The 24,736-nt window shown below is 42.1% G+C and overlaps 1 protein-coding gene across 2 annotated transcripts in view; it reads right to left on the reverse strand.

The window, feature by feature from the left end:
- The window catches only part of axin1 (axin 1), a 136,946-nt gene that overhangs the window by 39,648 nt on the left and 72,562 nt on the right, over positions 1-24,736 (reverse strand). For both annotated transcript variants that reach the window (XM_033040475.1, XM_033040476.1), the window contains exon 4: positions 8,997-9,093. In XM_033040475.1, coding sequence (XP_032896366.1) covers positions 8,997-9,093 — 97 coding nt within the window. The remainder of the gene's footprint in view (positions 1-8,996; positions 9,094-24,736) is intronic.

Here is a 24,736-nt window from a genome sequence, read left to right on the forward strand (position 1 = left end):
CAATGTTTAAGACGCATTAGACTGAAGCATGGATAGGATAGGTTTAGATGGTTATGGGCCAAACGCGGGCAAGTGGGACTAGTGTAGATGGGACATATTGGTCGGTGTGGGCAAGTTGGGTCGAAGGGCCTGTTTCTACGCTGTATGATTCTATGGAGAGAATAAACTTTTGTTTGCGTGCTATACAATCATATCAGATAATGCTATACATGAATATAACCAAGCCACGTACAGTCTGAAGAAGGGCCTCGACCCGAAACATCACCCGTTCCTTCTCTTTAGAGATGCTGCATGTCCCGTTGAGTTACTCCAGCATTTTGAACCGTCGAGTTACTCCAGCATTCTCTTTAAACCGGCATCTGCTGTTCCCTCCGACACATGCACAAGAACACCAGGTAGAGCGAAGAGGAAAATACCAGAGTTCCGAATATATGTTTTCAGGACAGTTCCAGGGGGAAAAAGTCCAATGTCCGCATTGAGGTAGGTTGGTAGGTCGGGTCAGTGCCCAAACGAATGGAAGGAAGAACCGTTCTGAAGCCGGATAAGAATAGGTGGTCGGCGCGGACGCGGTGGGCCGAAGGGCCTGTTTCCGCGCTATATCTCTAAAATCTGAAGTTAGGTAATGTCTAAAGGAACTGCAGATGCTGGCTAATACGCACAAAAGGACACAAAATGTTGGTGTAACTCAGCAGGTAAGTCAGATCTGGGAAGAAAAACATAAAAAGCTGGAGTAAGTCAGCGGGTCAGGCAGCATCTCTGGAGAAAAAGAATTGGTGGCAATTCGAATCGGAACCCTTCTTCAGACAGCCTAATCGGAATTGAGTCTGAAGATGTGTCTCGTCCCGAAACATCAGCTATTTTTCTCCAGAGATGCTGCTTGACTCGCTGAGTTACTCCAGCTTTTTGTGTCTGTCTTCGGTTTAAACCAGCATGTGCAGTTCACTCCTTACACGGGTCTCTGGAGAACATTGATTGGTAGCGTTCCGGACCCTGCTTCGGAAAGGCATCGATCGCTAGTCGGCGAGGACTCCGAGCTGTATCTCTCAAAGAAGTACATGTGAAAAATTCCTCACGGACCATAAAAATGCGGGACCTTTCAGTAAAGTCCCTTTTAAAGTCCCTTTTAAAGATTATAGTTATTTTCTTGAATCTCATTAACATAACTCATGAATAAGTTGATGTCCATATGCGGATGCAAATCTTTATTTTTTAAATTTAATCCCACAGAAGACAATTTTTACTCACCTTCTGTCCCCTCTGTCCAGCTTCCGGGTTCACCGTTCGCAGGAGTTCCCACGGTAACCGCAAGAGTTATTACGGATATCGCACGGATATCGCACTGGCCACTACGTTCATATAATGTTGCAATGCTCAACCACAAGTGTACAAGTCACTCTTGGAGAAATTCAAACTTGCTTGAATTTTCTCCCGAGTCACCAAGTTACACGATTACCTGCCGTTAGCGCCACGGTGGTCCACGGTGGTCCACGAATGCCGTACTGTTATCGCACGAGGTTCCCACGATGTTAAACTCTGGTTAACTCTTGCGTCAAGTCGCCCCGTGAAAAAGCCGCTTTAGCTTGAGGAAGCTGAAAATCTTGGTTCCTCTGAGCATTGAAGGCTGAATGGAATTCTGATAGAAGTATATAAAATTATGAGGCATAGATAAGGGTAGACAGTCAGCATCTCTTTCCACAGGTGGAAATGCCAAACACTAGAGAGCATAGGTTCAAGGACAGAGTGGAAACGTTCATGAACATGTGCAGGGCAAGATTATTTTGCAGATTTCTGGGTTCCTGGAACACCCTGCTGGGCGTGGGAGAGGGAAGATGGTGGAAGCAGACACAATAAGAGGAATTTAATCAGCCACATGAACATGCAGGGAATGGATGTATATGGATCATGTGACTGTGCAGGAAGGAGGGGTTAGTTTAATTTGGCATCATGATCAAGGGTTCGTTTTCTATGGTGTACTATTCTGTTTTCAGATCTTGAGACGACATGATAGAGCGGCTGTTGAGATCTTTCCATTGGTGAGATGCTTGAACAGCATTAAAGGTAATCTATTTTCAACTATGCAGCCGAATGTTTGATTCACCATGAATGCACTTTAACAGGGCATCTTTTTCTAGCTATATTATTATAATTTTATTACTAGAGTTTTGCAAAGATTATTTTCATTGGTAGAAATACAATTCAAAGATGGAAAGATATGAAAATGTCAATTTAATTTCAAAGCTACATCCTAGTGTCAGTTATTTGGTTTTACAACCAAACTGAGATCACTAAATTTCAACGAGCTTTCACAAACAGGAATCAATTATTTTAATAAAATGTACATCCACATATTTAAGTTAAAACTGTTACAGTTGAATGACAAAATGTATAGGAAGGAACTGCAGATGCTGGTTTAAACCGAAGATAGACACAAAATGCTGGAGCAACTCAGCGGGACAGGCAGCATCTCTGGAGAGAATGAATGGGTGACATTTTGGGTAGAGATCGTTCTTCATCAGTCAGAAGGGTCTCGACCCGAAACGTCACCCGTTTCTTCTCTCCAAAGATGCTGCCTGTCCCGTTGAGTTACTCCAGCATTTTGTACCTATCTATAGTTGAATGACAACTTCAGGGGAAATGAAACTCCAGGTGCGGCCTTGAAGGGAAAAATAAATCACTGCACTTGTTTAAGCTCAGTTAAAAATATGCTGGGATAATCAAAGGTTTACTACAAAATTTTTAAGAAAGAACTGCAGATGCTGGTAAAATCAAAGGTAAACACAAAATGTTGGAGTAACTCAGCGGGTGAGGCAGCATCTATGGAGAGAAGGAATTGGCAGCCTTTCGGATCGAGACCCGAAACTTCGCCAATTCCTTCTCTCCATAGATGTTGCCTCACCTGCTGAATTACTCCAGCATTTTGTGCCTAAATTTACTACAAAATTATTCGACACAGTGAAATTGTATTGCACATTATGTAAATGTATGCAAAATTATCCCGTAAAATTAAACTGGTTGACAAATGTATTTATACCAAACCAGAATTAAACTGGACAATAACATTCCTTCTTTCAAAACTCATTGGGTTAATTTTTACATTAAACAATTTAACATAAGTTGGAACAATGCTACCTGATGCATTCATTGATAACTGAACTCTAAATTGTACTAAATATTCTATGGAAAAGCTATATGAACATAAAATAAGACCTTGATACTTGTCAGGTGGGTTATGTTGAAAGTACAGATGTTTTTCCTCAAAATCCCCCCACGGCCAAAACAATATAAATTAGCATATCTTATTGCACAAATGGTGACTATTTCCTTCTGCTCCAAATATTACATTTAACTTTTATACAGATACTTTCTTTATAATCCTGCTCATTCTTCACTTCTAAGCTAAATGCTATTTGAAAAGATCACATTGTGAGGATGAAAAAGATATTTGCTTCACACCTTATTTTCAAAATGAACTTTTATACCTCTTTACGCCAAGCTCAGCTTTTATGCCAAAGTTTCAAAATATCTCAAACTATGTTTAAAATTTCAATAGATGTGCACCCAAAATTATTTAGTTACATAAAGGATACCATGGATATGATACAATTTAACATTTTATTGCTGAACAAAACCAAAATATCTTGGCCACTTCAGGTACAAGTTTTACTCTGTATCTATCTGGTGGAAAAACCATCAATTTTCTCCTACTTAAGAAATGATGAATCAAGCAAAACCATATCCAGATAGGGTTCATCAGGCTACATTTCTGTTCTCACTCTGTAGTTGCTATAATGTTAATGAATAGTAAGTATGCTGTGCAGCTGGGAATAGTCACTAGCCTATCGGTGCAGCTATTCACAGCCAAATGATCAAAGCCAAAAACCAGGTCTTGTGCAGCTTGAGGATGAAAATAATTTAATTTAAAACCAAAGCTAACTGAACTCCCTTAATAGGATTAGTTTGATGGTGGATTTGCTTTTGCCTTATTGGATGTGAACAAACAGAATGGAGCTTCTGAGAACCCAAGCTGTTTCTGGTGAAGAACTTCTGACTGTACTGATGGAATTAAACCCAATCTGATTATCTCACTGCAAAGCTATCTTGCATCAGAACAGTTAGAAACCACCTCCCTATTATGCCAGTGGCTGAGATTTCTCACTTCAGTAGTGGTGCACTTTCATTTAAGGGATTTAAGGAGCAGAGAGAAAAGATTCTGCCTATATCTAGATAATAAAACAAGTGGTGTTATTTGTTAATTATGGAGCATAAAAATAGAGCATACGTCAATAGCTGTAGTGCAACTAAACATTATAGATTCATTTGTTTCAATTACAAGTTTACAATTATACATAAATAATGCTGTGCATTCCATGAGCAGTAACTTTTAGACCATGGGCAGAGGTGTTTTTTCATTTCATTTCGTGACCCACATCCCATATCTACCTGTATTTATAACATATTGTGTAAAAATATTATAGAAATCATATCTGAAACTCGTCAAGAACAAAACCTGCATATATTTTTAAAATATGGAAAAAAACAACAATTCTCGGAGTAGTAATTGTCCAATCAAAGCACGTTTGATTTTGAGTCAGTCACAAATTGACCAAGCACACGCTTTGTTTCAGGCTTGCTAGGCAGCGAGCACACTGGGATCATGACTGAGAGGAAGGTTAGTGTAAGAGGTCTTAACTGTCAAAACAATAATACAAATAACCTCACATGATTATCGTACACCATAATAAACCATGACAGTATGATTAATGAATACTGTGAACTTGCAGCAAGTTGTTTTAGTTTTTGCAAGAGAGTGAACTGCAGATTACTGTGCACACATACGTTTGAAAGAGTTCAACTTTGAGTAATACCCAACTGTACTGAAGTAACAATGTTCTCCAAGACATGATTATTATCATGAGATTGTAGTGTTTTCTTTCGTACATCGTGCGTGCGCGTGTGAATTAATACTGCTCGAAAAAACGACGCTCTGACGGTAAATTTTAACATACTCCTGCAGAGATTTATTCTGTGGTCAAAAATCGGCTTACCAGAAAATTTCGAGCTTTATTTCTTGAGTTGTTTATGAAAATGTTCAAATATTTCAAATATCTTGAGCTGATGACATCACAATGGGTCTTCCACGCGCCGCCTGCTGCGCACTGTTTTCCACGCGCGGCGAGTTATATCACCCCCCCCCACCCGACTCGCAGTCATTTGGTCCCCGCCCGTTCACAGTCGACTCGCTCTTGGCCGGCGATCCGCCCCGCCCCACCCGCAGCCCAGCCGCCCTATTCCCCCCCCCCCCCCCCGGCTCTGGATTGAAACCACTGAACACGCAGTAAGTTTGTTGACGCGTGCACCGCTGCCCGCTCCCTTCCTCCACTCCCCGCCCTACTTTTCAGGTAGATACCAGACATGGATCACGAAAGTTAAATTCTAGACGCTATTTCGATGCTCGGCCCACGGCCTATTTAGTTGATCAGAATTTTCTCCGAACTTAGTGTGAAGTTTGTTCTGTAGCCATTACACAAAAAGCACATGCAAAACGCTAATAGCATCCCCAAAACGGATATTTGATGCACACACTGGGGGGCTAATGCAAATCATTTCAGCAAAAACTGACACCATATGGAATGCTATGAATACAACATCCAGGCCCTATCCAACCTATTCACATTATTTGATAGCATTCAATTACAACACAATCCTCATGGAAAGAACATTCTTGAAATGTATTTTGCACCTATTTAGATTAAAATTAACATTAATTAGTAGCTATTTGTAGCGGTGTTCAACCATTGTTTCAGTAATTTCATTGGAAAGCCATGCAATTCAAAAAATATTGATGAGCTTTCCCTTTATAACTATAGAGAACAAATAGGGGTGCAAAAGTGCCTAATTTCATCTATCATGTTTTAACTCCTGCCTGTGCAGAATACGGGGATCACTGCGTCCATTCGTCTGTATACAAGCAACTGAAATAGTCTGAAGAGAATGATGCAAGTGTACTAAATTTGTAATTCTAATACAACTTTAAAGAGTGACCTAGCTAGAGATTAAAAATTCCTCCCTTCCCTACATTTTACAATTTGTGAAATGCAAGGTATAAAGATTTAGTCAAATATAGGCTCTGTAAAATTTCGTGACTACTTCTAATATAAATCATCTTATTGATAAGTTTTGATTACCAATCCAGAAAAATAATAATTGGAATGGGCTTCTTCAATTGGTAAATAATGCATATCAGAATTAGTTCAGGTTCATTGGCCAGCACGCTCCTTTGATTTGTTCTGGCTTTGAAGATATTTTAATGAGCATTATTTCCTAAAAAAAAAAGCCTTCCTTAACACCTTGCCAGTCTTTAATTTTTAATCAGCTGGAAATTTAAGTTGGGGAAATGTAGAGCACTGACCAGCTTGCACTGCCTTAATTGTTAGATAATATAGCTAATCTTGCATGCATGCTTCCATCTGACTCGATGTTAACTTTTCATACTAACACGGCTTAAAGCAAACTATTTATTACAACACATGGGGCTCACTGAACATTTTGCAGCATCTACATATTCAAACAGAAAATAGTAGACCATCTGGTCCATCAAGCCTGCACTGCCATTGAATAATATCACTGTTGACCTGATTTTAATCTCAATTATGATTTCTGTCATAATCTTTCATTCCTTTGTTTATAATGAATCTGACTTTGTCCTAAATATATTCAAAGGTTCTGCTTCCACTGCCCTTTGGGAAAGTTAGTAGCACTCAAAATATTTCATAATATCCATACCTTAATGGCCATCCACCTATGAACAGTGACCTTTAGGTTTCATATAAGAGGAAAAATCCATGTCAAAGTCCCTTAGGATCTTTGTTGTATCAAGGCTCTGTCCACTCCAACAGATACAAATGAAGCCTGCCCAACCATCCATCATTTGACAGCCCACCCCCATTTCATGCTATCTTGTTCCTCAGTGAATACTGGGCCCAACATGTCGAGTTCTTTTCCTAATGCCGCCTCCTCCTCCATACCCACTTCGCATCCCATAACTACCCTTTCTCACGTCTCCAGCACACTTCATTCCCCTGAAATCCCACTTCTGGCCCTGCCACTCTCTTGGCTTTTTCCATTTTCAACTGACAGCCTCAACAGCCTAAAGTTTGATGTCCTAATCACGCATAATCCGCTTCCATCTCTTCAAGATTCACAAACAGGACTGCCGTTGTAGGCCTATTGTTTATGCCTTCTCTTGCCCCACTAAACTCTTTGCATAACTTGACACTATCCAGTCTCCCATCCCCAGAAAGGAGAGAAATATCCGCTGGTCCTCATCTTTCATCCCACTGGCTTCGACATTCAAAATATTATCTTTTGCATTTCCAACCGGATCCCGACACTACCCCACTTTATGCAGAGAACACTCTCTCTGCACATGTCCTATTATAACAACTTGAATAACAGCTTCAAGTGTTCCCAATAACAGGCAAGCTAACAAGTTTGCAGTCTCCTACTTTATTTTTCTTGAATAAAGTTATATTTGCTATTATGCAATCCAAAACAACCTTTCCTGAAAAAAGGGATTTCTGAATCTTTTTTTAAAAATTGCCTCAACTGCCACTAACAAGTTCTTTTCACCCTTCATTGCAGAAATGGAAACTACACCTTCCATAAAAAATTGTATTAATGCTTGAACTTTAAACTTGACCCTGCAGTAAAACGATATTAAAGGGCTCAGCCATAAACATCACTAGGAAGATCATAATAGAAGTTAGTACTCAAAATAGGGAAAAACAAGTCTTCCTCAAAGCTTTTCTCCTATTTACATAATTCTTTTATTAACCCTTTGTGATCCAAGAATGATAATCAGGAAATATTACCAGGTGGTATCCCAATGCATTAGCAAAACAGTGCTGGAGGAACTATGGTCAGTCAGCATCTGTGTAGGTGATGTCTTGGGTCCTTGTCCCTTCTTTAGATCAAAGAGAATCGATCCAAAGCGTCCAGTTTGAAGGGTCCCAACCCACAATGTCACCTATCCCCTCTATAGATGGTGCCTGACTCACTAAGTACCTCCAACACTATATTTTGCTCAAGATTTTAGCTTCTGCAATTCCCTGTGATCCCAATTTATTAGTTTACATTCAGTTTAATGTCTTACTGATTTGCATTTCATTAAAGTGTTATAGCATGAGATGCTTGGAAAAATTGAATCACATTGGCAAAACATGTTAAACTATACTCTGGAATAAGTTCTAATAAATAGGGCCTTGAGGATATCCAAATCTCTTTCATGTGTTATTTAATTGACTTTGTTTAGGCCATGATTTGTTTTGTTTACCAGGCACTCCTATTGCTCTGTTAAAAGAATGAAAAGATAAAAGCTAAACATGAAAGAAATGCCTCAAGAGGCCTTACTCAAGGAGAATAACACTGAATATAATTTTATTTTTGTTTAATGTGAGCAAATAATTGTGCTTAATATTGTAGAAAATGCGAGGTGTTAAGTTCAATCACAACTTGAGTGCAAGTTTTTGGCAAGAATGTAAACAAAACACTATCCTATAGAGAAACAATTCACAATAGCAGAGCAGCAAACTATAGAATTAGCTAATCATTGACCATGGCAATATATAAGCAGCTTCACAGCGAATACATATTTTCTCTGTAACAGCGTTTAAATATTTCAACTGACACATCAACTCCAGATGCTATCAGACCCAGAAAGTGTTTTAACATTCCCTTTGTGATTCATATTTTGAACATCGGCGCTCTTGGATTCTGCTTTAAGTACATAGTATTCACAACAGTGAAATGTAATAAAAAATGCAACTAAGTCATCGGTTATCTATGCAGTTTTAAAACAGCTGGTAACTAAATATTAAGAAAGCAAAAAAAAGCAATGAATAAGCATGTGCTTAAAACCAAGTGAAAATTTGTCCATTAAAACAGCCACACAGATAAGTTTGCTTTCATATCTATACGTTCACAGAAGAAATGCTTACCGGAATGTGAGGTAGTGGCACTCGTCCATTCGCTTTGGCACTTTCATGCATTTCCCGTCGATGTTGCTTTCTGATTCGATAAGGGGGAATTCCATCTCTGTCCAAAAAAGGTGATATTTTAGTTTTATAATTGTGCACTAATTTCCAAATTAACAGCTTCATCATTAGGAACCAAAGTAATAGCGAACATGAGCATCTTTGAGCAAAACACGTTGAAACCTGTGTAATAGAAAGATGTTTTGCCTTGACAAAGTGAAACTAGAGTGAAATTTTCAGGTGCATATTTCATTAATTGATGCATCAATTAATATGTTAAAGATAAGGAAAACCAAAACAGTGTCAAAATTAAGTGTGCCCTCCTCAACATTAGACTCCAATTTCCACAAGCAATCTCCAGAACTCACTAAACCAATGGAAAGCTAAAATAATGATACACTTGTGGAAGTGGTATGAAGATATTACAACCATGTCTATCTAATCTTTTCCCAGCTCTGCTGTGAACTGTCAAGTGTGCCGAGCTCTGAGAACTTGTATTGGAAAAAGTCCTATCACTGTAACAATAGAGTAAATTCAGCTGCCAAAAACATTAAATTATGAAAAGACAAAAAATAATTAGTGGATTTCTGAAGCATAAACAAGCCATCAGTTTGCATTGTGCGGTTTGTGCGGAGTATCATCAATACAAAAATTCAACTTTGTCAAGAAGTTATGATTTGCAATTTACTGAATTATGGATACTCTATTTATATTTTGACATAAACCTTTTAAAGCAGTGATAAATTACTTTCCCCCACATTCCTGATTTGTATAATCCTTAAAACTCACAATAACAAACTGGTCTATCTTTCTTCTGTTGAAGTTAAAAATCTAAAGATAGAATTTGGCCAGCCTATTTACCTGACAAGAGTGGCTACTTTCATTACAAAAAAAAATTAAAAAATGGAGTAGTGCAACCAAAGTGGCACTTGTTTTCTGTCATCCTCATTTGAAAGGTTTTGTTTTCTTATGCAATGGGAGAAGTTTGCATGACAAATCTACCCTATTATTGTATGCTGCCTGATTAAGTAGACAAAATGCAGTTATTTAACCAGGACACTTGAAGGTTACACTCTGTAGACCCAACCGAACTACAGAAGAGACCAACGGTATCAAAATACAAACTGAGGAAAAAATGCAAATCTCTACATATTGTAGTCAATACTCCATGAACATTGCTTTAATTGGAATTATTTTCATCTACATAGTATACTGAAAAAGGAAGCATTAAACAAAAACAGTACCTCAGGCTAAAATGTTGTGCTCTTAAGTTTGCTGACAACATGCATCACAATAAAAAAAAATACGCTGTACAATGCCAGCAGCTTCCACTGGAATTGCTGGCATTGAACAGTTTAAAGTCCTGGACTACCTCGCATTCCCTATCAAATGCGGAAACGTAGGATTTAGACAGGTTTGAAAGGCCAAACCTGTCAGTTTGCTCCACTTTTGTTTGCTCCAGTCTTGGAGGCAGGGAAGGGTATGAATAAAACTTACTTCACATCCTGCACAATATTCTGGACACTATCCATTTCAATAAGGATGGTGGGGAAAAGTAAAACATTATTTTATTGCTTAGGGTATTTTCAGTTGACTAGTTTATTGCTAAATGAGAAAAATATTTAAAAAACTCAAATGTGATGACAGCTTTGACAGAAGACAAAGCCCAAGACTAGTTTTGCCTCCTGACAAAGACTGTCAGGTCAGTGTGGGGTGAGGCAGCTTCACGGTAAGATTTAGTGGATGTGGAGGAAAATGAACAGCGATGTCAGTCCTGGGGACAGCAAGATGTGGCCCAATAAACAAAGCCATAAAAGGAAACTAAACAAGTGTCACTTTCATAAACCATTAATACTCCTTCAGAATCTGTATTGCTCAGAAGGGAATCTCAGTCTAATACACAGCTATCTCACGATTAGTAACAATGTAGATAAGTAGTGGCAAAATTATGATTCTTATTACCTTGTATTCCCAGGGTAAAACAATGTATGGGTACCAGGTAGAGCATTGGCAAGTTACATTATTTGAAAAAACATTTACTAACCCCACCCCCAACATGCTTTTGTTCACCACATCATGGCAAATGACTGATAATGGTCTCTAATCTATTCAGTCTCAAACACATGTTCCGTCTTGCTGTGCTGGCTTTGAAGTTCCCTTGGCTCGATTCCCTGGTGCCACCTCTGAACTTGAAAGGTTTGACTTTTTTCTTGGCGTTATTTGCCAACTCATCCATTAGCAGCAGGTTCAAACAAAGCCACATTCTGATTCATAAATTTTATCTTGGCCCTCCTCTTCAATGAAGAACAGCATTAACATTTCAGTATGTGTGTTTGGGGTCACACTCTTGATTAAAGAATGGAATGTACATACATCAAGAAATATAAATAAATGTATCATAATTTATTAGTAACAAAGCCGAGGTTTGAGAAAATTCATATAAAGGATCCTTCTTAAATTCTACTTTATAAAAGGTTTTCTATTCAATTTTGAATTGTCAGCCAAATTAAAAAAGTGTTTGATAACTTAAAGTATACAGGATGAATGCAGATTATCTGAAGTTGAAAGGATTTGAAAATTGCATTTCAATAATTACAGGTGGTTTTAATGTATCCTGTTCCTTCCTTATGTGGAATATCAAATTCAAACGTTTCTGAAAATAGAGTTCTACTAATTCTAGTATTTCTACTAACATAGTTGCTGCAGAACTCAAACTTTAAAGAATGGCCAACATTAACTGTCTTTGTATTACAGTCTTGCTTGCATGATAAACTACCGATGGCCAGTCATTACGAATTGGGCTTGCAGCTTCAACCTCAAACCAGGAAAGTGCATCACAGGTAAACCAAATTATCCATGGCAATTGATTACAAGTCAGAACAATAATATAGAGTGCAACTCAATTCCCATTATAGTGAGGCTGAGCAGTTGAAATTTAAAGATGTAACATTAGGTTTCCATATTATGCAGATATTAATATTTGGAAATAAAAGATATTGCCCAGAGTTGGTAATTCAGAAAACTCTGCCATAGTACTGTAAATCATGATAAGTTTATATTAATGATAGATCCAAGTATTCTGCTTTTGCATTCCCAACCCCAAACTCCTGCCTCGTTCTAGATACATTTCTATCGGCAATTATGCCATTTACTCTTGGAACCTTCAAAGTGGAAATTAATCAGAAACTTAAAATGCAACCTGTAATTGTCCAAAACGTCACCTGTCCACGTTTGCCAGAGATGCTGCCTGACCCACTGAGTTGCTCTTGTGTTTTGTGTCCATCTTTGGTACAAACCAGCATTTGCAGTTCCTTTTTATCACATTCCTTGTTTACTCTTCTCTTTAAAATGAGTCAATGTTGCAAATCTGGGCTCTGCAAAGGCTTCTGTCATGCACATCTTCCTCCAACTCCTAGTGCCATCCCTCAGCTGGATCAATCCATCTCATCTTCAGACTCCTTTGCCCTTCTATTTATTTATGTTACTAACCTGTATTTTGGAAGAGTTAATTTTCAAAAAGTCAGATAAACGCACCCATTTATTCTTCCCTCAGTTATGAGGAAGAGTTTATGACTTGAAATGTTTACTGGTTTCTCTTTCCACAGATCCTGGTTTATTGGTTAAGGTCTTTCAGTACTGTCCATTTTTGATTCAGATTCCAGCATCTCTGCTGTTTTGTTTTCCATTAATAATGTCCATTCTTGTTTATCTTTATTCATTGCTCCCTTGAATACATCTATTTCGCACATTTTTTGTTTTCATCATGCCACAGATCCATTGGGCATGCTCATCTGTGTTATGTTCAGTTTCCTTCGAGTTTTCTGGCCTATATCTCTGGTTTAATATACAGTGCTAGTCACGTTTTCCATCCCTTTGTATATTAACCATTAATATTTGATGTTGTAGAATCTCCGTATTGCTTTATTGACACAGTACCGAGACATTGTGAAAAGCTTTGTTTTGCGTTCTACCCACGAGTACATCAAATTAGTGCAAGGAGAAAATAAAACAGCACAGCATTGTGTCATAGCTATAGAAAAAGTGCAGATAAAGTTAAAAGGCTATACCTAGGTAGATTGGAAAAATCAGGATTCACCCCTAGCATTCAAGAGGTCAATTCAAGAGTATGAGATCAATGGGGAAGAAGCAAGCGCTTGTTGAATCTGGTGATAAATGCTTGAGCTTTTGTATCTTCTGGCTGGTGGGAAAGGGGAGAGGAGAGAATGACCAGTGTTTCAGTCCTTGATTATGTTGGCTGCTTTCCTGAGGCAGCGTTAAGTAAAGATGGAGTTGATTGGTTAGTTGGGATGAGGAGGGTATGTGTGGGCTATTCTTTTGTCTGAGTAGCTGCAGATTCTCCTGCAAGAATGAGTGGCACAGTTGAAAGATTTTACTTAAAACTCAAAGCTACTTTTTCACATGGATGGTGATCAACTGATCCTACATTTCTAACATTTGCTGCTGATTTCAGATAGCAAAAGCATTTTTTTTCTCTTATGGGGAAACAAATGCCACCAGGAAGAGGAAAAAATGACTAGAGAATTTTAGAGGAAACTAGACCAAGTGGGACCCGTCGGGTCCCGTCAACGCGCAGTTGCGGTGGGAGGGGGCGGCTTGCGGCGTCACACACACACACAAACCAACCCCTCACACACATATTGATATTATATTAATATTATTCATTCACTCCTTTTACACCATCCCCTGCCCTATCCACTCACGTATAGCCCCCAACTCGCAGACGCGGCTCGAGAGAGAGAGAGGGGGCACGGAGAGGGACACAAAGCACAAATAGGGACACAGAAAGGGAGGGAGGGGAGGGGAGGGGGGAGAGAGGTGAGGGGGGGAGAGAGGGGAGGGGGGAGAGAGGGGAGGGGGGAGAGAGGGGAGGGGGGGAGAGGGGAGGGGGGAGAGAGGAGGGGGGAGAGAGGGGGAGAGAGCGAGGGGGAGAGGAGAGAGGGGAGAGAGAGAGAGGGGGAGAGGAGAGAGGGGGGAGAGAGAGGGAGAGGGAGGGAAGGGGGGAGAGAGAGAGGGGCAGGGGGGAGAGAATAGAGTAGAGAGGGGCGAGGGGGGGGAGAGGGAGGGCAGCAGGGGGGAGAGGGAGGGCAGAGGGGGGGGGGGGAGAGAGGGCAGAGGGGGAGTGGAAGAGGAGGGGGAGGAGGAGGGGAGAGAGGAGGGAGGTAGAGAGGAGGGGGGGTAGAGAGGAGGAGGTGGGAGAGGAGGAGGAGGGGGAAGAGGGACCCGACCCGAGACGGCCCGACCAGAGACAGACCCAACCAGAGAGCTCCAGTACAGGGCCCGACTTGCTCGTTCTTCAGAGCCCGGGGGGAAGAGAGAGCTGGGGGAAGAGAGAGCCGGGGGAAGAGAGAGCGGGGGAAGAGAGAGCCGGGGGGAAGAGAGAGCTGGGGGAAGAGAGAGCCGGGGGTAAGTGAGAGCAGGCAGATCCATTGTGACGTCATCAGGGAATAAGCAGTTCCTTTTTTCCCTCTTCAGATTGATTTATGAACATTTTGTTTAATAACTCGAGAAATAATGCATGAATTTTTCAGATAAGGCGGTTTTTAATTTCACAGAATAAATCTCTACCGGAATAAGTAAAAATTTTACCGTTAGCACCTAGTTTCTTCGAGTAGATGTGATCGCGCGCAAACAAATAAACACCCCCACACACACACGATCAGAGTTTTATAGTTATATACTGGACCAAGTGCAGACCCGCTGGGTCTGTTTCCCCAACGTATTTGCGGGGGGGGGGGGGGGGGGGTTGGAGCTGCAGCATCACACTCACACTAACCACCCCCCAAACACACAGGCTGGGGGGAAGGGGGGGGGGAGAGGGAGACAGGGTGGGAGAGGGGAGGGTGAGAAGAGGGGGAGGGAGCGGGGGAGGAGGAAAGGAGGAGAGGAGGAGGAGGAGGGGAGAGGATGGGGGGGAGAGAGGATGGGGGATAGAGAGGAGGGGGGTGGGGGGGGGGGTAGAGAGGAGGAGGGGGAAGAGGGACCCGACCCGAGACGGCCCGACCAGAGACAGACCCAACCAGAGAGCTCCAGTACAGGGCCCGACTTGCTCGTTCTTCAGAGCCCGGGGGGAAGAGAGAGCCCGGGGGGAAGAGAGAGCCCGGGGGGAAGAGAGAGCCCGGGGGGAAGAGAGAGCCCGGGGGGAAGAGAGAGCCCAAGGGGGAAGAGAGAGCCGGGGGAAGAGAGAGCCGGGGGGAAGGGAGAGCAGGCAGATCCATTGTGACGTCATCAGGCAGGCAGATCTATTGGGACGTCATCAGGGAATAAGCAATTCTTTTTTTCCTCCAGATTGATTTGTGAACATTTTGATTAATAACTCGAGAAATAATGCATGAATTTTTCAGATAAGGCGATTTTTAATTTCACGGAATAAATCTCTACCGGATTGAGTACATTTTTTACCGTTAGCACCTAGTTTCTTCGAGTAGATGTGATCACACACAAACAAATAAACACCCACATACACACACAATCAAAGTTTTATAGTTATATAAGGATGGAAGTCACAAATAAATGTGGCCCTCCTGTTTTCACCTTTGATTTTTCATTGATTTTAAGTTTGTTCTCCAAAACCACCGCCACTGAACATGTTGTCACAAATACAATACACGTTTTGTTAAGTTAAAATGATTTTCTGTTCATGGATTATCAAGAATTTTAAATATTCTATAATTAAATTGATGAAATTTCATATTTGCATAACCGTTCCCATGTAGAGTCAACATCCTCCAGCAGGGAAACCAGCCCTTCCACCCAACTCATCGATGCTGACCAAAATTCCCATCTCTGCCAATGCCAAACTATAGAGACGACAATAAGATGGGTTAAGTGCTAACAAAGGAAAAGAGAAAATATTTCAAATTTTCAGAAAACCACTCATGTTAAATAGATTAGTTTGGATAATTTAATCCAAATATAAAACAATATAATTACAAGAACTTTAAGCGTGTGACAGCCATTAATACTTAATTAAAGCCATTCCTTTCTTTCAGTAATACTTTCCAATTCCCAAACTGAGAATTCAGCAAAATTGTTTGCAATCTAGTATCAATGGCTTTGCTCCAGTCTAAAGCCCTGGCATTAAAATCAGTTATGTCAATCAGCGCCTTCCTTGCCAGTCAGCCAGCAACTCTCCCAGGAAACCCTTAAACCACAGATAAGCTTCTTCAAAGTATTTTACAGTTCACTGAATGAACACAACGAAGGAACATCAAACTTCCTTTTTTTTTGGGTGTAAACCTCCACCTAGAACGCTAAGAGCCTTGTGCAATGAATATTTTTCCATCTCTTGCTTTTATCTGCTCATTACATAGGCCCTTTCCCCTTAATCTCCATATTAAAAAAAAGAACGAAAGCTCCCCGTAGATCCAGATATGCTGTGCCCCAGTCTGTGAAGAATCCCAAACTAATTTTATGCTGGTTTCTGCTTCTCACATTAACCCTGAAGAGCTGGCAGCACAGAGATTCATCCAAATAAAAATAAAAATGCAGCAAGTATTAATTCAAAATTAGTTTAGAAAATACGTAATCTTGATGGTTACTATTAAGTGATTGTGAATTTCTTTTCATGGCATGAAATTTCATGCAGCATTCCTGTTGATAAGCCAATTCAAAAGTAATAGGCTGGGTTTTAAGTATTTAGTATATTCAAAGCTGCAAGATAAATTTTCAGTTGAGAGGTATCAATGGTTATGGGGATTGAACAGAAATGTGTTGAGGCCAAAAATCAGATCAGCCATGATCTAATTAAATGGCTGAGTTAGCACGAGTCTTTACAGCCAGTGAAATGAGAAATCAGGTAGCTTCCCTGCTTCTGCCGAAGCCTTGCCCGGATCATATTTCATTGAGTGATCGAGCACCAACAAATACCATAGGTTCTAACATTGACTAATTATTAACTAGTCTGATAAAGTCTTGTCCATTCGTGTGAATAAATAAGTGTGCAAGTCTTTTTGACTACCAAACACCCCAATACCAAAATCAAATTTTTGAAAGCATCTTACCCCATATTTAATTTAGTGTCTTTCACAACCTGCACATCTATCTATATTACTAAATGTCTGATCTTGACCACTTCCTGTTGTTCTGTATATTGATTTTTTTTTTAAACGGTGCCACTTATTGCTGTGATTTTTGGCCATCTTACTCAAAGTCCCCCTCCGCTGCGCAGGACAAGAGGATTTTTCCCATCGATTAAAAATAAAAGAGTTATTAGTGTTTATAAAATGTTGAGATTCTCTCTCCTGGAGGCCACGCCCCTTCCGGAGGGACTATAAAACTTGGAAGTGTTGAGTGCCTCAGTCAGTCTCTGCAAGATAGGGGAGTGAGAGGGTCACGTCTCTCAGTCTGAGCTGTGAATAACACTGAACACATGTCAACTAACTGAGTGGTTTTACAGACCTGTCAGTGGCCTTAATGTGGTTTGAAAATATAGTTTGGAAATGCTATAGCTGTGTTGCCTTTGGTTTGGAAATGCTAAAGCTAAGTTGCCTTTGCTTTGGAAATGCTAAAGCTGTGTTGCCTTTGGTTTGGAAATGCTAAAGCTGTGTTGCCTTTGGTTTGGAAATGCTAAAGCTGTGTTGCCTAATTAAAGTTGTCTTGCCTAATTAAAGTTGTCTTGCCTAATTAAAGTTGCCTTGCTTTCTATATAATTAAAAGTCTAATCTTGTCCACTTCCTGTTTGCGCTTTATATTGATTTTAGAAAACGCTACCACGTACGGCTGTGATTTTTGGCCATCTTAATCAGAGAGTCCCCCTCCGCTCATCAGGTGCTGAGGTTTTTCCTATCGATGAAAGATAAAAGAGTTATTAGTAGAGCCAGGATTTTGCCATCAATGCCATGTGCCTTTTCATGCCTTTTTTGATGATTTCAGGAAGATAATGCCTTTTTCACGATTGAGTGCCTAAAATCAGCCTTTTTTTGCCATTTTAACGTAACTTACAAGAAAATTTACACTACTGGGGTGAAACCCGGCTGTAAGTAGGTGTTAAGTGGTGATTGGAAAAGGGTGCGTGGGAAAGGGTCCAGTCTTTGCAGACTGGAGTCATGCCTTAAGTAGGTGTGAAGTGGTGATTGGGGAGGTGTAGATGGGGAAGGATCTAGCCTTTTCAAACTGGGGTCAGGCTGTGAGTAGGTGTGAAGTGGTGGTTGGGGAGGGGGTGTGGGGGTACCACACACCCCCTCCCCAAGTTTCTGTTTATCGAAACGGCAGTAGAACTCGTTCAGGTAGTTGGTCCAAGGAGCGAGGTTTTTTTCCCTTGTAGCTTGTGATTACTCGCAAGCCCTTCCACACTGAAGAAGTCATTTGCTGAGAACTTGCTCCTCAACTTCTCAGAGTACCTTTCCTTGGCAGCTCTGATTCCGCTTCTCAGCTTGTACTTGGCCTGCCTGTAGAGGTCTGCATCCCCGTTCCTGTGGGATCTACCCCTGCAAATGTCAAAAGGCCTAAAGTCAAGTCAACGCCTTGTAAAAAACTGAACGATTTGGTGAGAGTGTACGGGAGTGATATATTCTCTACAGACAACTGTGTGCTGTTTTGCAAAGCATGTGAGAAAGCAGTGAATCATGAGAAGAAATATTTCGTTTCCCAGCATGTACAGACAGCTAAACACAAGTCGGGCGGCAGAGAAACTGAAGGCGGGAAATACGCAAGCTTGTCTCCTCACAACATTTACTGCTGGCTCCAGTCGCAAATCTGAGTTTTCATGTGTCCTGTACAAAGCATTCATTGATGCTGGAATTCCACTGTAGAAATTGGAAAACAAATCTCTCAGAGGTTTTTTTAGAGAAATACATAGAGGAAGATATACCGAGCGAGTCATCATTACGGAAAAATTATGATGATAGCAACTTCAACATTGTTGTGCAGAAAATTAGAGATGAAGTTGCACGCAACAAAATATGGATCTCAATAGACGAGACAATCGATGCTGTGGGGAAAAATGTTGCCAATGTGGTCATTGGTACACTTGGAGGCAGGTCAACCATCAAAGGAGTATTTGTTGACATCGGATCTATTGGAGAAGTCAAACAGCTCAACTATTGCTCAGTTGTTTACATCTTCACTTGCTGTACTTTGTACTTAAAGTTCCTGGCGATGTAGGTAAAGAAATACAAGGTAAATGTGAGAGGGGTACTTCAGCTAACAAAGATCTTGAAGTACAAAACATAGCTAAATTTCTCAAAGGTAGTTGTAATGCACAAGATATCAACATGAATGTAGAGGTTGTAGCTTGTTTCAGGAATGCACCAGTGACCTCAGCTGGGGTAGAAAAACGTTTTTCACAACTGAAGCATATTCTGTCTGAAAGACAGCATAGTTTAACACCAGATAATTTGAAAAAAATGCTAGTAGTTATGTGCAACCAGGCAATAATGTAGTATACCTTTATAATTATCATTTTTAACCATATTTTGGTGGTGGAAACACATGCCTTTTTATGCCTTTTTTTTTTTGCGCTAATAAATGCCCTTTTCGTGCCTTTTTTGTAATTTTATTTTGCCTTTTTGCCTGACTATTTCAGAGATTTTTAGGGCCTAAACATCCTGGCTCTAATTATTAGTGTTTAAAAAATGTTGAGATTCTCTCTCCTGTCAATCACGCCATGAAGGCCACGCCCCTTCTGGTGGGTGGGGGGGGAGGAGAGGGACTATAAAACCCAGAAGTGTGGGCATGGCTCAGTCTCTGCATGATGGAGGAGGGAGAGGTCACGACTCGCTGTCTTTAGTGGCCTTGCACCCTGCTTGAAATGGTATGAAACTGCACTTGAATTTGGTGGCCTTGCACCCTGCTTGAAGTGGTAAGAAACTGCACTTGAATTTGGCGGCCTTGCACCCTGCTTGAAATGGAATTTCAAGGAATAGCCGTGAGTCAACTGCCAGCCCACCAGCCGTGAGTGAATGAGCTGCCAGCACAACAGGCTTGAGTGACTGAGCCGCCAGCCCAAGAATCCATTCGGCCCACAATGTCCATACTAACCCTCTGGAAACCAGTCCCTTCAGCCCACAACACCCATACTAGTGCTCCAGAAAGCCCCCCACCCTCGCCGCAGGCCATCAATTGGTGGAGAGGTGGAATATTGCGTTGTGGGACCAGCCCTCCCGTGTGTTGCTTATATATTACTAGACCAAGTGGGACCCGTTGGGTCGTCCCCTCAACGTGGGTTGCGGGGGGGGGGGGGGGGAGGGGCGGCCTGCAACATCACACACTAACCACTCCCCACGCACACACACTAACCCCCCCCCCCCCTTGATATCTATATTACTAAAAGTCTCATCTTGACCACTTCCTGTTGTTCTGTATATTGATTTTAGAAAAAACGCTGCCACTATCGGTGGTGATTTTTGGCTATCTTACTCAGTCCCCCTCCGCTGCACAGGACAAGAGGATTTTTCCCATCGATGAAAAATAAAACAGTTATTAGTGTTTAAAAAATATTGAGATTCTCACTCCTGAATGCCACGCCTCTTCCGGAGGGACTATAAAACCCGGAGAAGTGGAGGTGCCTCAGTTCTCTGCAAGATGGGGGAGCGAGAGGTCACAATTCTCAGTCTGAGCTGTGAATAACACTGAACACATGTCTACTAAACTGTGAGTGGTTTTACTGACCTGTCAGTGCCCTTAATGTGCTTTGCAAATGTAGTTTGAAAGTGCTAAAGCTGTGTTGCCTTTGGTTTGAAAGTGCTAAAGCTGTGTAGCCTTTGGTTTGAAAATGCTAAAGCTGTGTTGGCTTTGGTTTGAAAATGCTGAAGCTGCCATGCCTAATTAAAGCTGCCTTGCCTAATTAAGAGGCAGGGGGGGGGAGAGAGGCCCGGGGGGGGGGGGGGGGGAGGCCGGGGGGGGGGGAGGCCGGGGGGGGGGGGGGGGGGGGGAGGCCGGGGGGGGAAGAGAGAGGTGTGGGGGGGGAGGGGAGAGGAGGAGGAGAGGATGTGGTGGAGAAAGGAGGTGGGGGGTGTGTAAGAGAGTTGCATCTTTTGAATAACGGGGGGGGGGGGGGGGGGTGGAGGGAGAAGTCGGGGAGGAGGGAGAGGTGGGCAGCTGGCATCGACCAAAGGACTCCGTGTTCAGCAGCATCAATCCAGTAGCCGACTTGCTCGTCTTTTGAATGACGGGAGGGGAGGAGGGAGAGGTCGGGGGGGGGGAGGAGGTGGGAGAGGTCGGGGGGGAGGAGGGAGAGGTCGGGGGTTGAGAGGGCTGCGTCTTTTGAATAATGAGGAGGAGGGAGAGGTGGAGGTGGGCGTCACGCGCAGCGCGAGCACGCAGATCCATTGTGACGTCATCAGCGAAAGAGGCATTTTTATTTCAGTTTTATCGGATTTGTGAACATTTTCATTAATAACTCCAGAAATAAATCATGAATTTTTCAGAAAAGGCGATTTTGGGGAAAATCGCTACCAGAATATGTAAACATTTTACCGTTAGCGCATCATTTTTTTGAGAAGATGTGATTATACACACACACACACACACACACACAAACACATCCATACACAAGATCAGAGTTTTAATAGTTAATAGATTTTTATTTTCTTATTTTTAAATAAATTAAATAACCAAACATGCACATCAGACATCATGGTTATGATTATTCTTTGATCTAGTTGGCTGAACAAGACATGCAGTCACTATTCTCTTAGGTCCCACATTCCCTGTACAAATTGCCATCCCCTATAAGATATCAATAACAGAAGCTGATCAAAAAGGTTTATTATATTAAGTTCACCTGTAAGTCATGATTGCAAAAACCACGCCATTGGACCATTCAATGTAGCTGTGTGCAAATTCAAATGTGTGAACTTTTATAGATGGAAACGAAGTAAACCCAAGTCTAAGAATAGACAAAGGTTAGTATTTGCTTGGTTAAAAAACTGTTCAAAATGAAACAGTGTCTCAGGTGAAGGGCCTGTCCCACTTACGCGACCTTGGCTCGCAAATTATGCGACCTCGTGGCCGCTTGAGGCGTATGGGCACCGTATGGCCGCGTGGGGCCGTTCCCACTTAGAAGCGCGGAGTTGTGCGGGGCTGGTCCCGACATCGCGCGGGGCTCCAAAATTCCTGCAGTGACCGAAATCTTCGCGTGCCAACGCAGGCGCATTGCGATGGTACGCAGCGTCTTGACGTCGTACGCAGCGTCTTGATGGCGTATGCCTAGCGCGTGGCGTTACGTGATGATGTCAACGCCCAGAGTGGCATTGCGTGATGACATCACCGCCCGACGCCCAAATTCAGTTGGCCCGCCTCCTGCCCAGCTGATTTGTAAGCATGACGTAAATGATGTCACTCGTGAACTCCGCTTCCGGTTGGTCGCGCCAAACGCACGCAATTGCATGCAAGTGGGACAGGCCCTTTACTGAGCATGATTGATGTCTGCTTGTGCTTGTTGAGATTCGCAATATAGCTTTTTGATTTTCATTTATGTTTGCACAATGATTTGTAAATACATTGCAAATGGATCCTTCATGGTATTGCCTGTGATAAAGGAATAATTTTAGACTAATACATTTCACATATTTTCCTAATGTAGATGAAACACATGCATATATGTATTCAACCCTCCACCAGAGAGTTAAGGGCCTGTCCCACTTGGGCAACATTTACGTGTCACGACGTGCATGTGATGCGCGGATGGCGTGCATTACGCGCGCGTGGTAGCGTAGGCAAGGTCGCACGCGGTGCCCGAGGATTTTGGGATTCACAAAATCTTTGCGCACCACCTGCGTGACGCGCAAATGACTCCCAAGTGGGACAGGCCCTTTACTGCGTCTTTTACATACAGTGCACTCTATAATGTTTGGGACAGACTCATCATTATTTATTTGCCTCTGTACTCCACAATGAGATTTGTAATAGAAAACATCACATGTGGTTAAAGTGCACATTGTCAGATTTTATTCAAAGGTATTTTTATACATTTTGGTTTCACCGTGTAGAAATTACAGCTGTGTTTATAGCCCCCCCCCCCCCCCCCCCCCCCCCCCCCCCCCCCCCCCCCCTCCCCCATTTCAGGGCACCATAAGTTTGGGATACATGGCTTCACAGGTGTGTTTAATTGCTCAGGTGTGTTTAATTGCCTCCTTAATGCAGGTATAAGAGAGCACTCAGCACACAGTCTTTCCTCCAGTCTTTCCATCACCGTTGGAAACTTTTATTGCTGTTTATCAACATGAGGGCCAAAGTTGTGCCAATGAAAGTCAAAGAGCCATTACAAGAATGAGAAACAAGAATAAAACTGTTAGAGAAATCAGCCAAACCTTAGGCTTACCAAAATGAACCGTTTGGAACATCATTAAGAAGAAAGAAAGCACTGGTGAGCTTACTAATCGCAAAGGGACTGGCAGGCCAAGGAAGACCTCCACAGCTGGTGACAGAATAATTCTCTCTCCTTCATAAAGAAAAATCCCCAAACACCTATCCGACAGATCAGAAACACTCTTCAGGAGTCAGGTGTGGATTTGTCAATGACCACTGTCCACAGAAGACTTCATGAACAGAAATACAGAGGCTACACTGCAAGATGCAAACCACTGGTTAGTCGCAAAAATAGGATGGCCAGGTTACAGTTTGCCTCGAAGTACTTAAAAGAGCAACCACAGTTCTAGAAAAAAAGGTCTTGTGGACAGATGAGAAGAAGATTAACTTATATCAGAGTGATGGAAAGAGCAAAGTATGGAGGAGAGAAGGAACTGCCCAAAATCCAAAGCATACCACCTCATCTGTCAAACACGGTGGTGGGGATGTTATGGCCTGGGCATTAATGGCTGCTGAAGGTACTAGCTCACTTAACGTCATTGATGATACAACTACTGATGGTAGCAGCATAATGAATTCTGAAGTGTATAGACACATCCTATCTGCTCAAGTTCAAACAATTGCCTCAAAACTTATTGGCCGGCGGTTCATTCTACAGCAAGACAATGATCCCAAACGTACTGCTAAAGCAACAAAGCAGTTTTTCAAAGCTAAAAAATGCTCAATTCTTGAGTGGCCAAGTCAATCACCAGATCTGAACCCAATTGAGCATGCCTTTGATAGGGAGAATACTGATGTGCCTTCCCAAGCCCCCATTCGCTGTGATGGTATTTCAGTCTCAGTCACAGAGGCCGACGTCAGGAAATCCTTCAGAGGGGTGAACCCCCGAAAAGCACCTGGACCTGATGGTATACCCGGTCGTGTTCTAAAAACCTGTGCGGACCAACTGGCTGCCGTTTTTACGGACATTTTCAACCTCTCACTTCTGAGGTCTGAGGTCCCCACCTGCTTTAAAAGGGCATCAATTATACCAGTGCCCAAGAAGAGTAAGGTGACGTGCCTCAATGACGATCGACCAGTGGCACTAATGCCGGTGGTGATGAAGTGCTTTGAGAGGTTGATCATGGAGCAAACCACCTCCTACCTCGACCAAATCACCTCCTACCTCCTACCAAAAACCTGGACCCACTGCAGTTCGCTTACCACCACAACAGATCAATGGTGGATGCGATCTCGCTGGCCCTCCACTCCGCTCTGGACCACTTGGACAACAAAAACTCATATGTCTGGCTGTTATTCATCGATTACAGCTCGGCATTTAACACAATCATCCCCTCCAAGCTGGTTACCAAACTCGCAGAACTGGGTCTCTGCGCATCCCGTCTGCAATTGGATCCTCGACTTCCTCATTCACAGATCACAGTCTGTTCGTATTG

Source organism: Amblyraja radiata, chromosome 22 (assembly GCF_010909765.2).
Source record: "Amblyraja radiata isolate CabotCenter1 chromosome 22, sAmbRad1.1.pri, whole genome shotgun sequence".
Classification (NCBI taxonomy): Eukaryota; Metazoa; Chordata; class Chondrichthyes; order Rajiformes; family Rajidae; genus Amblyraja; species Amblyraja radiata.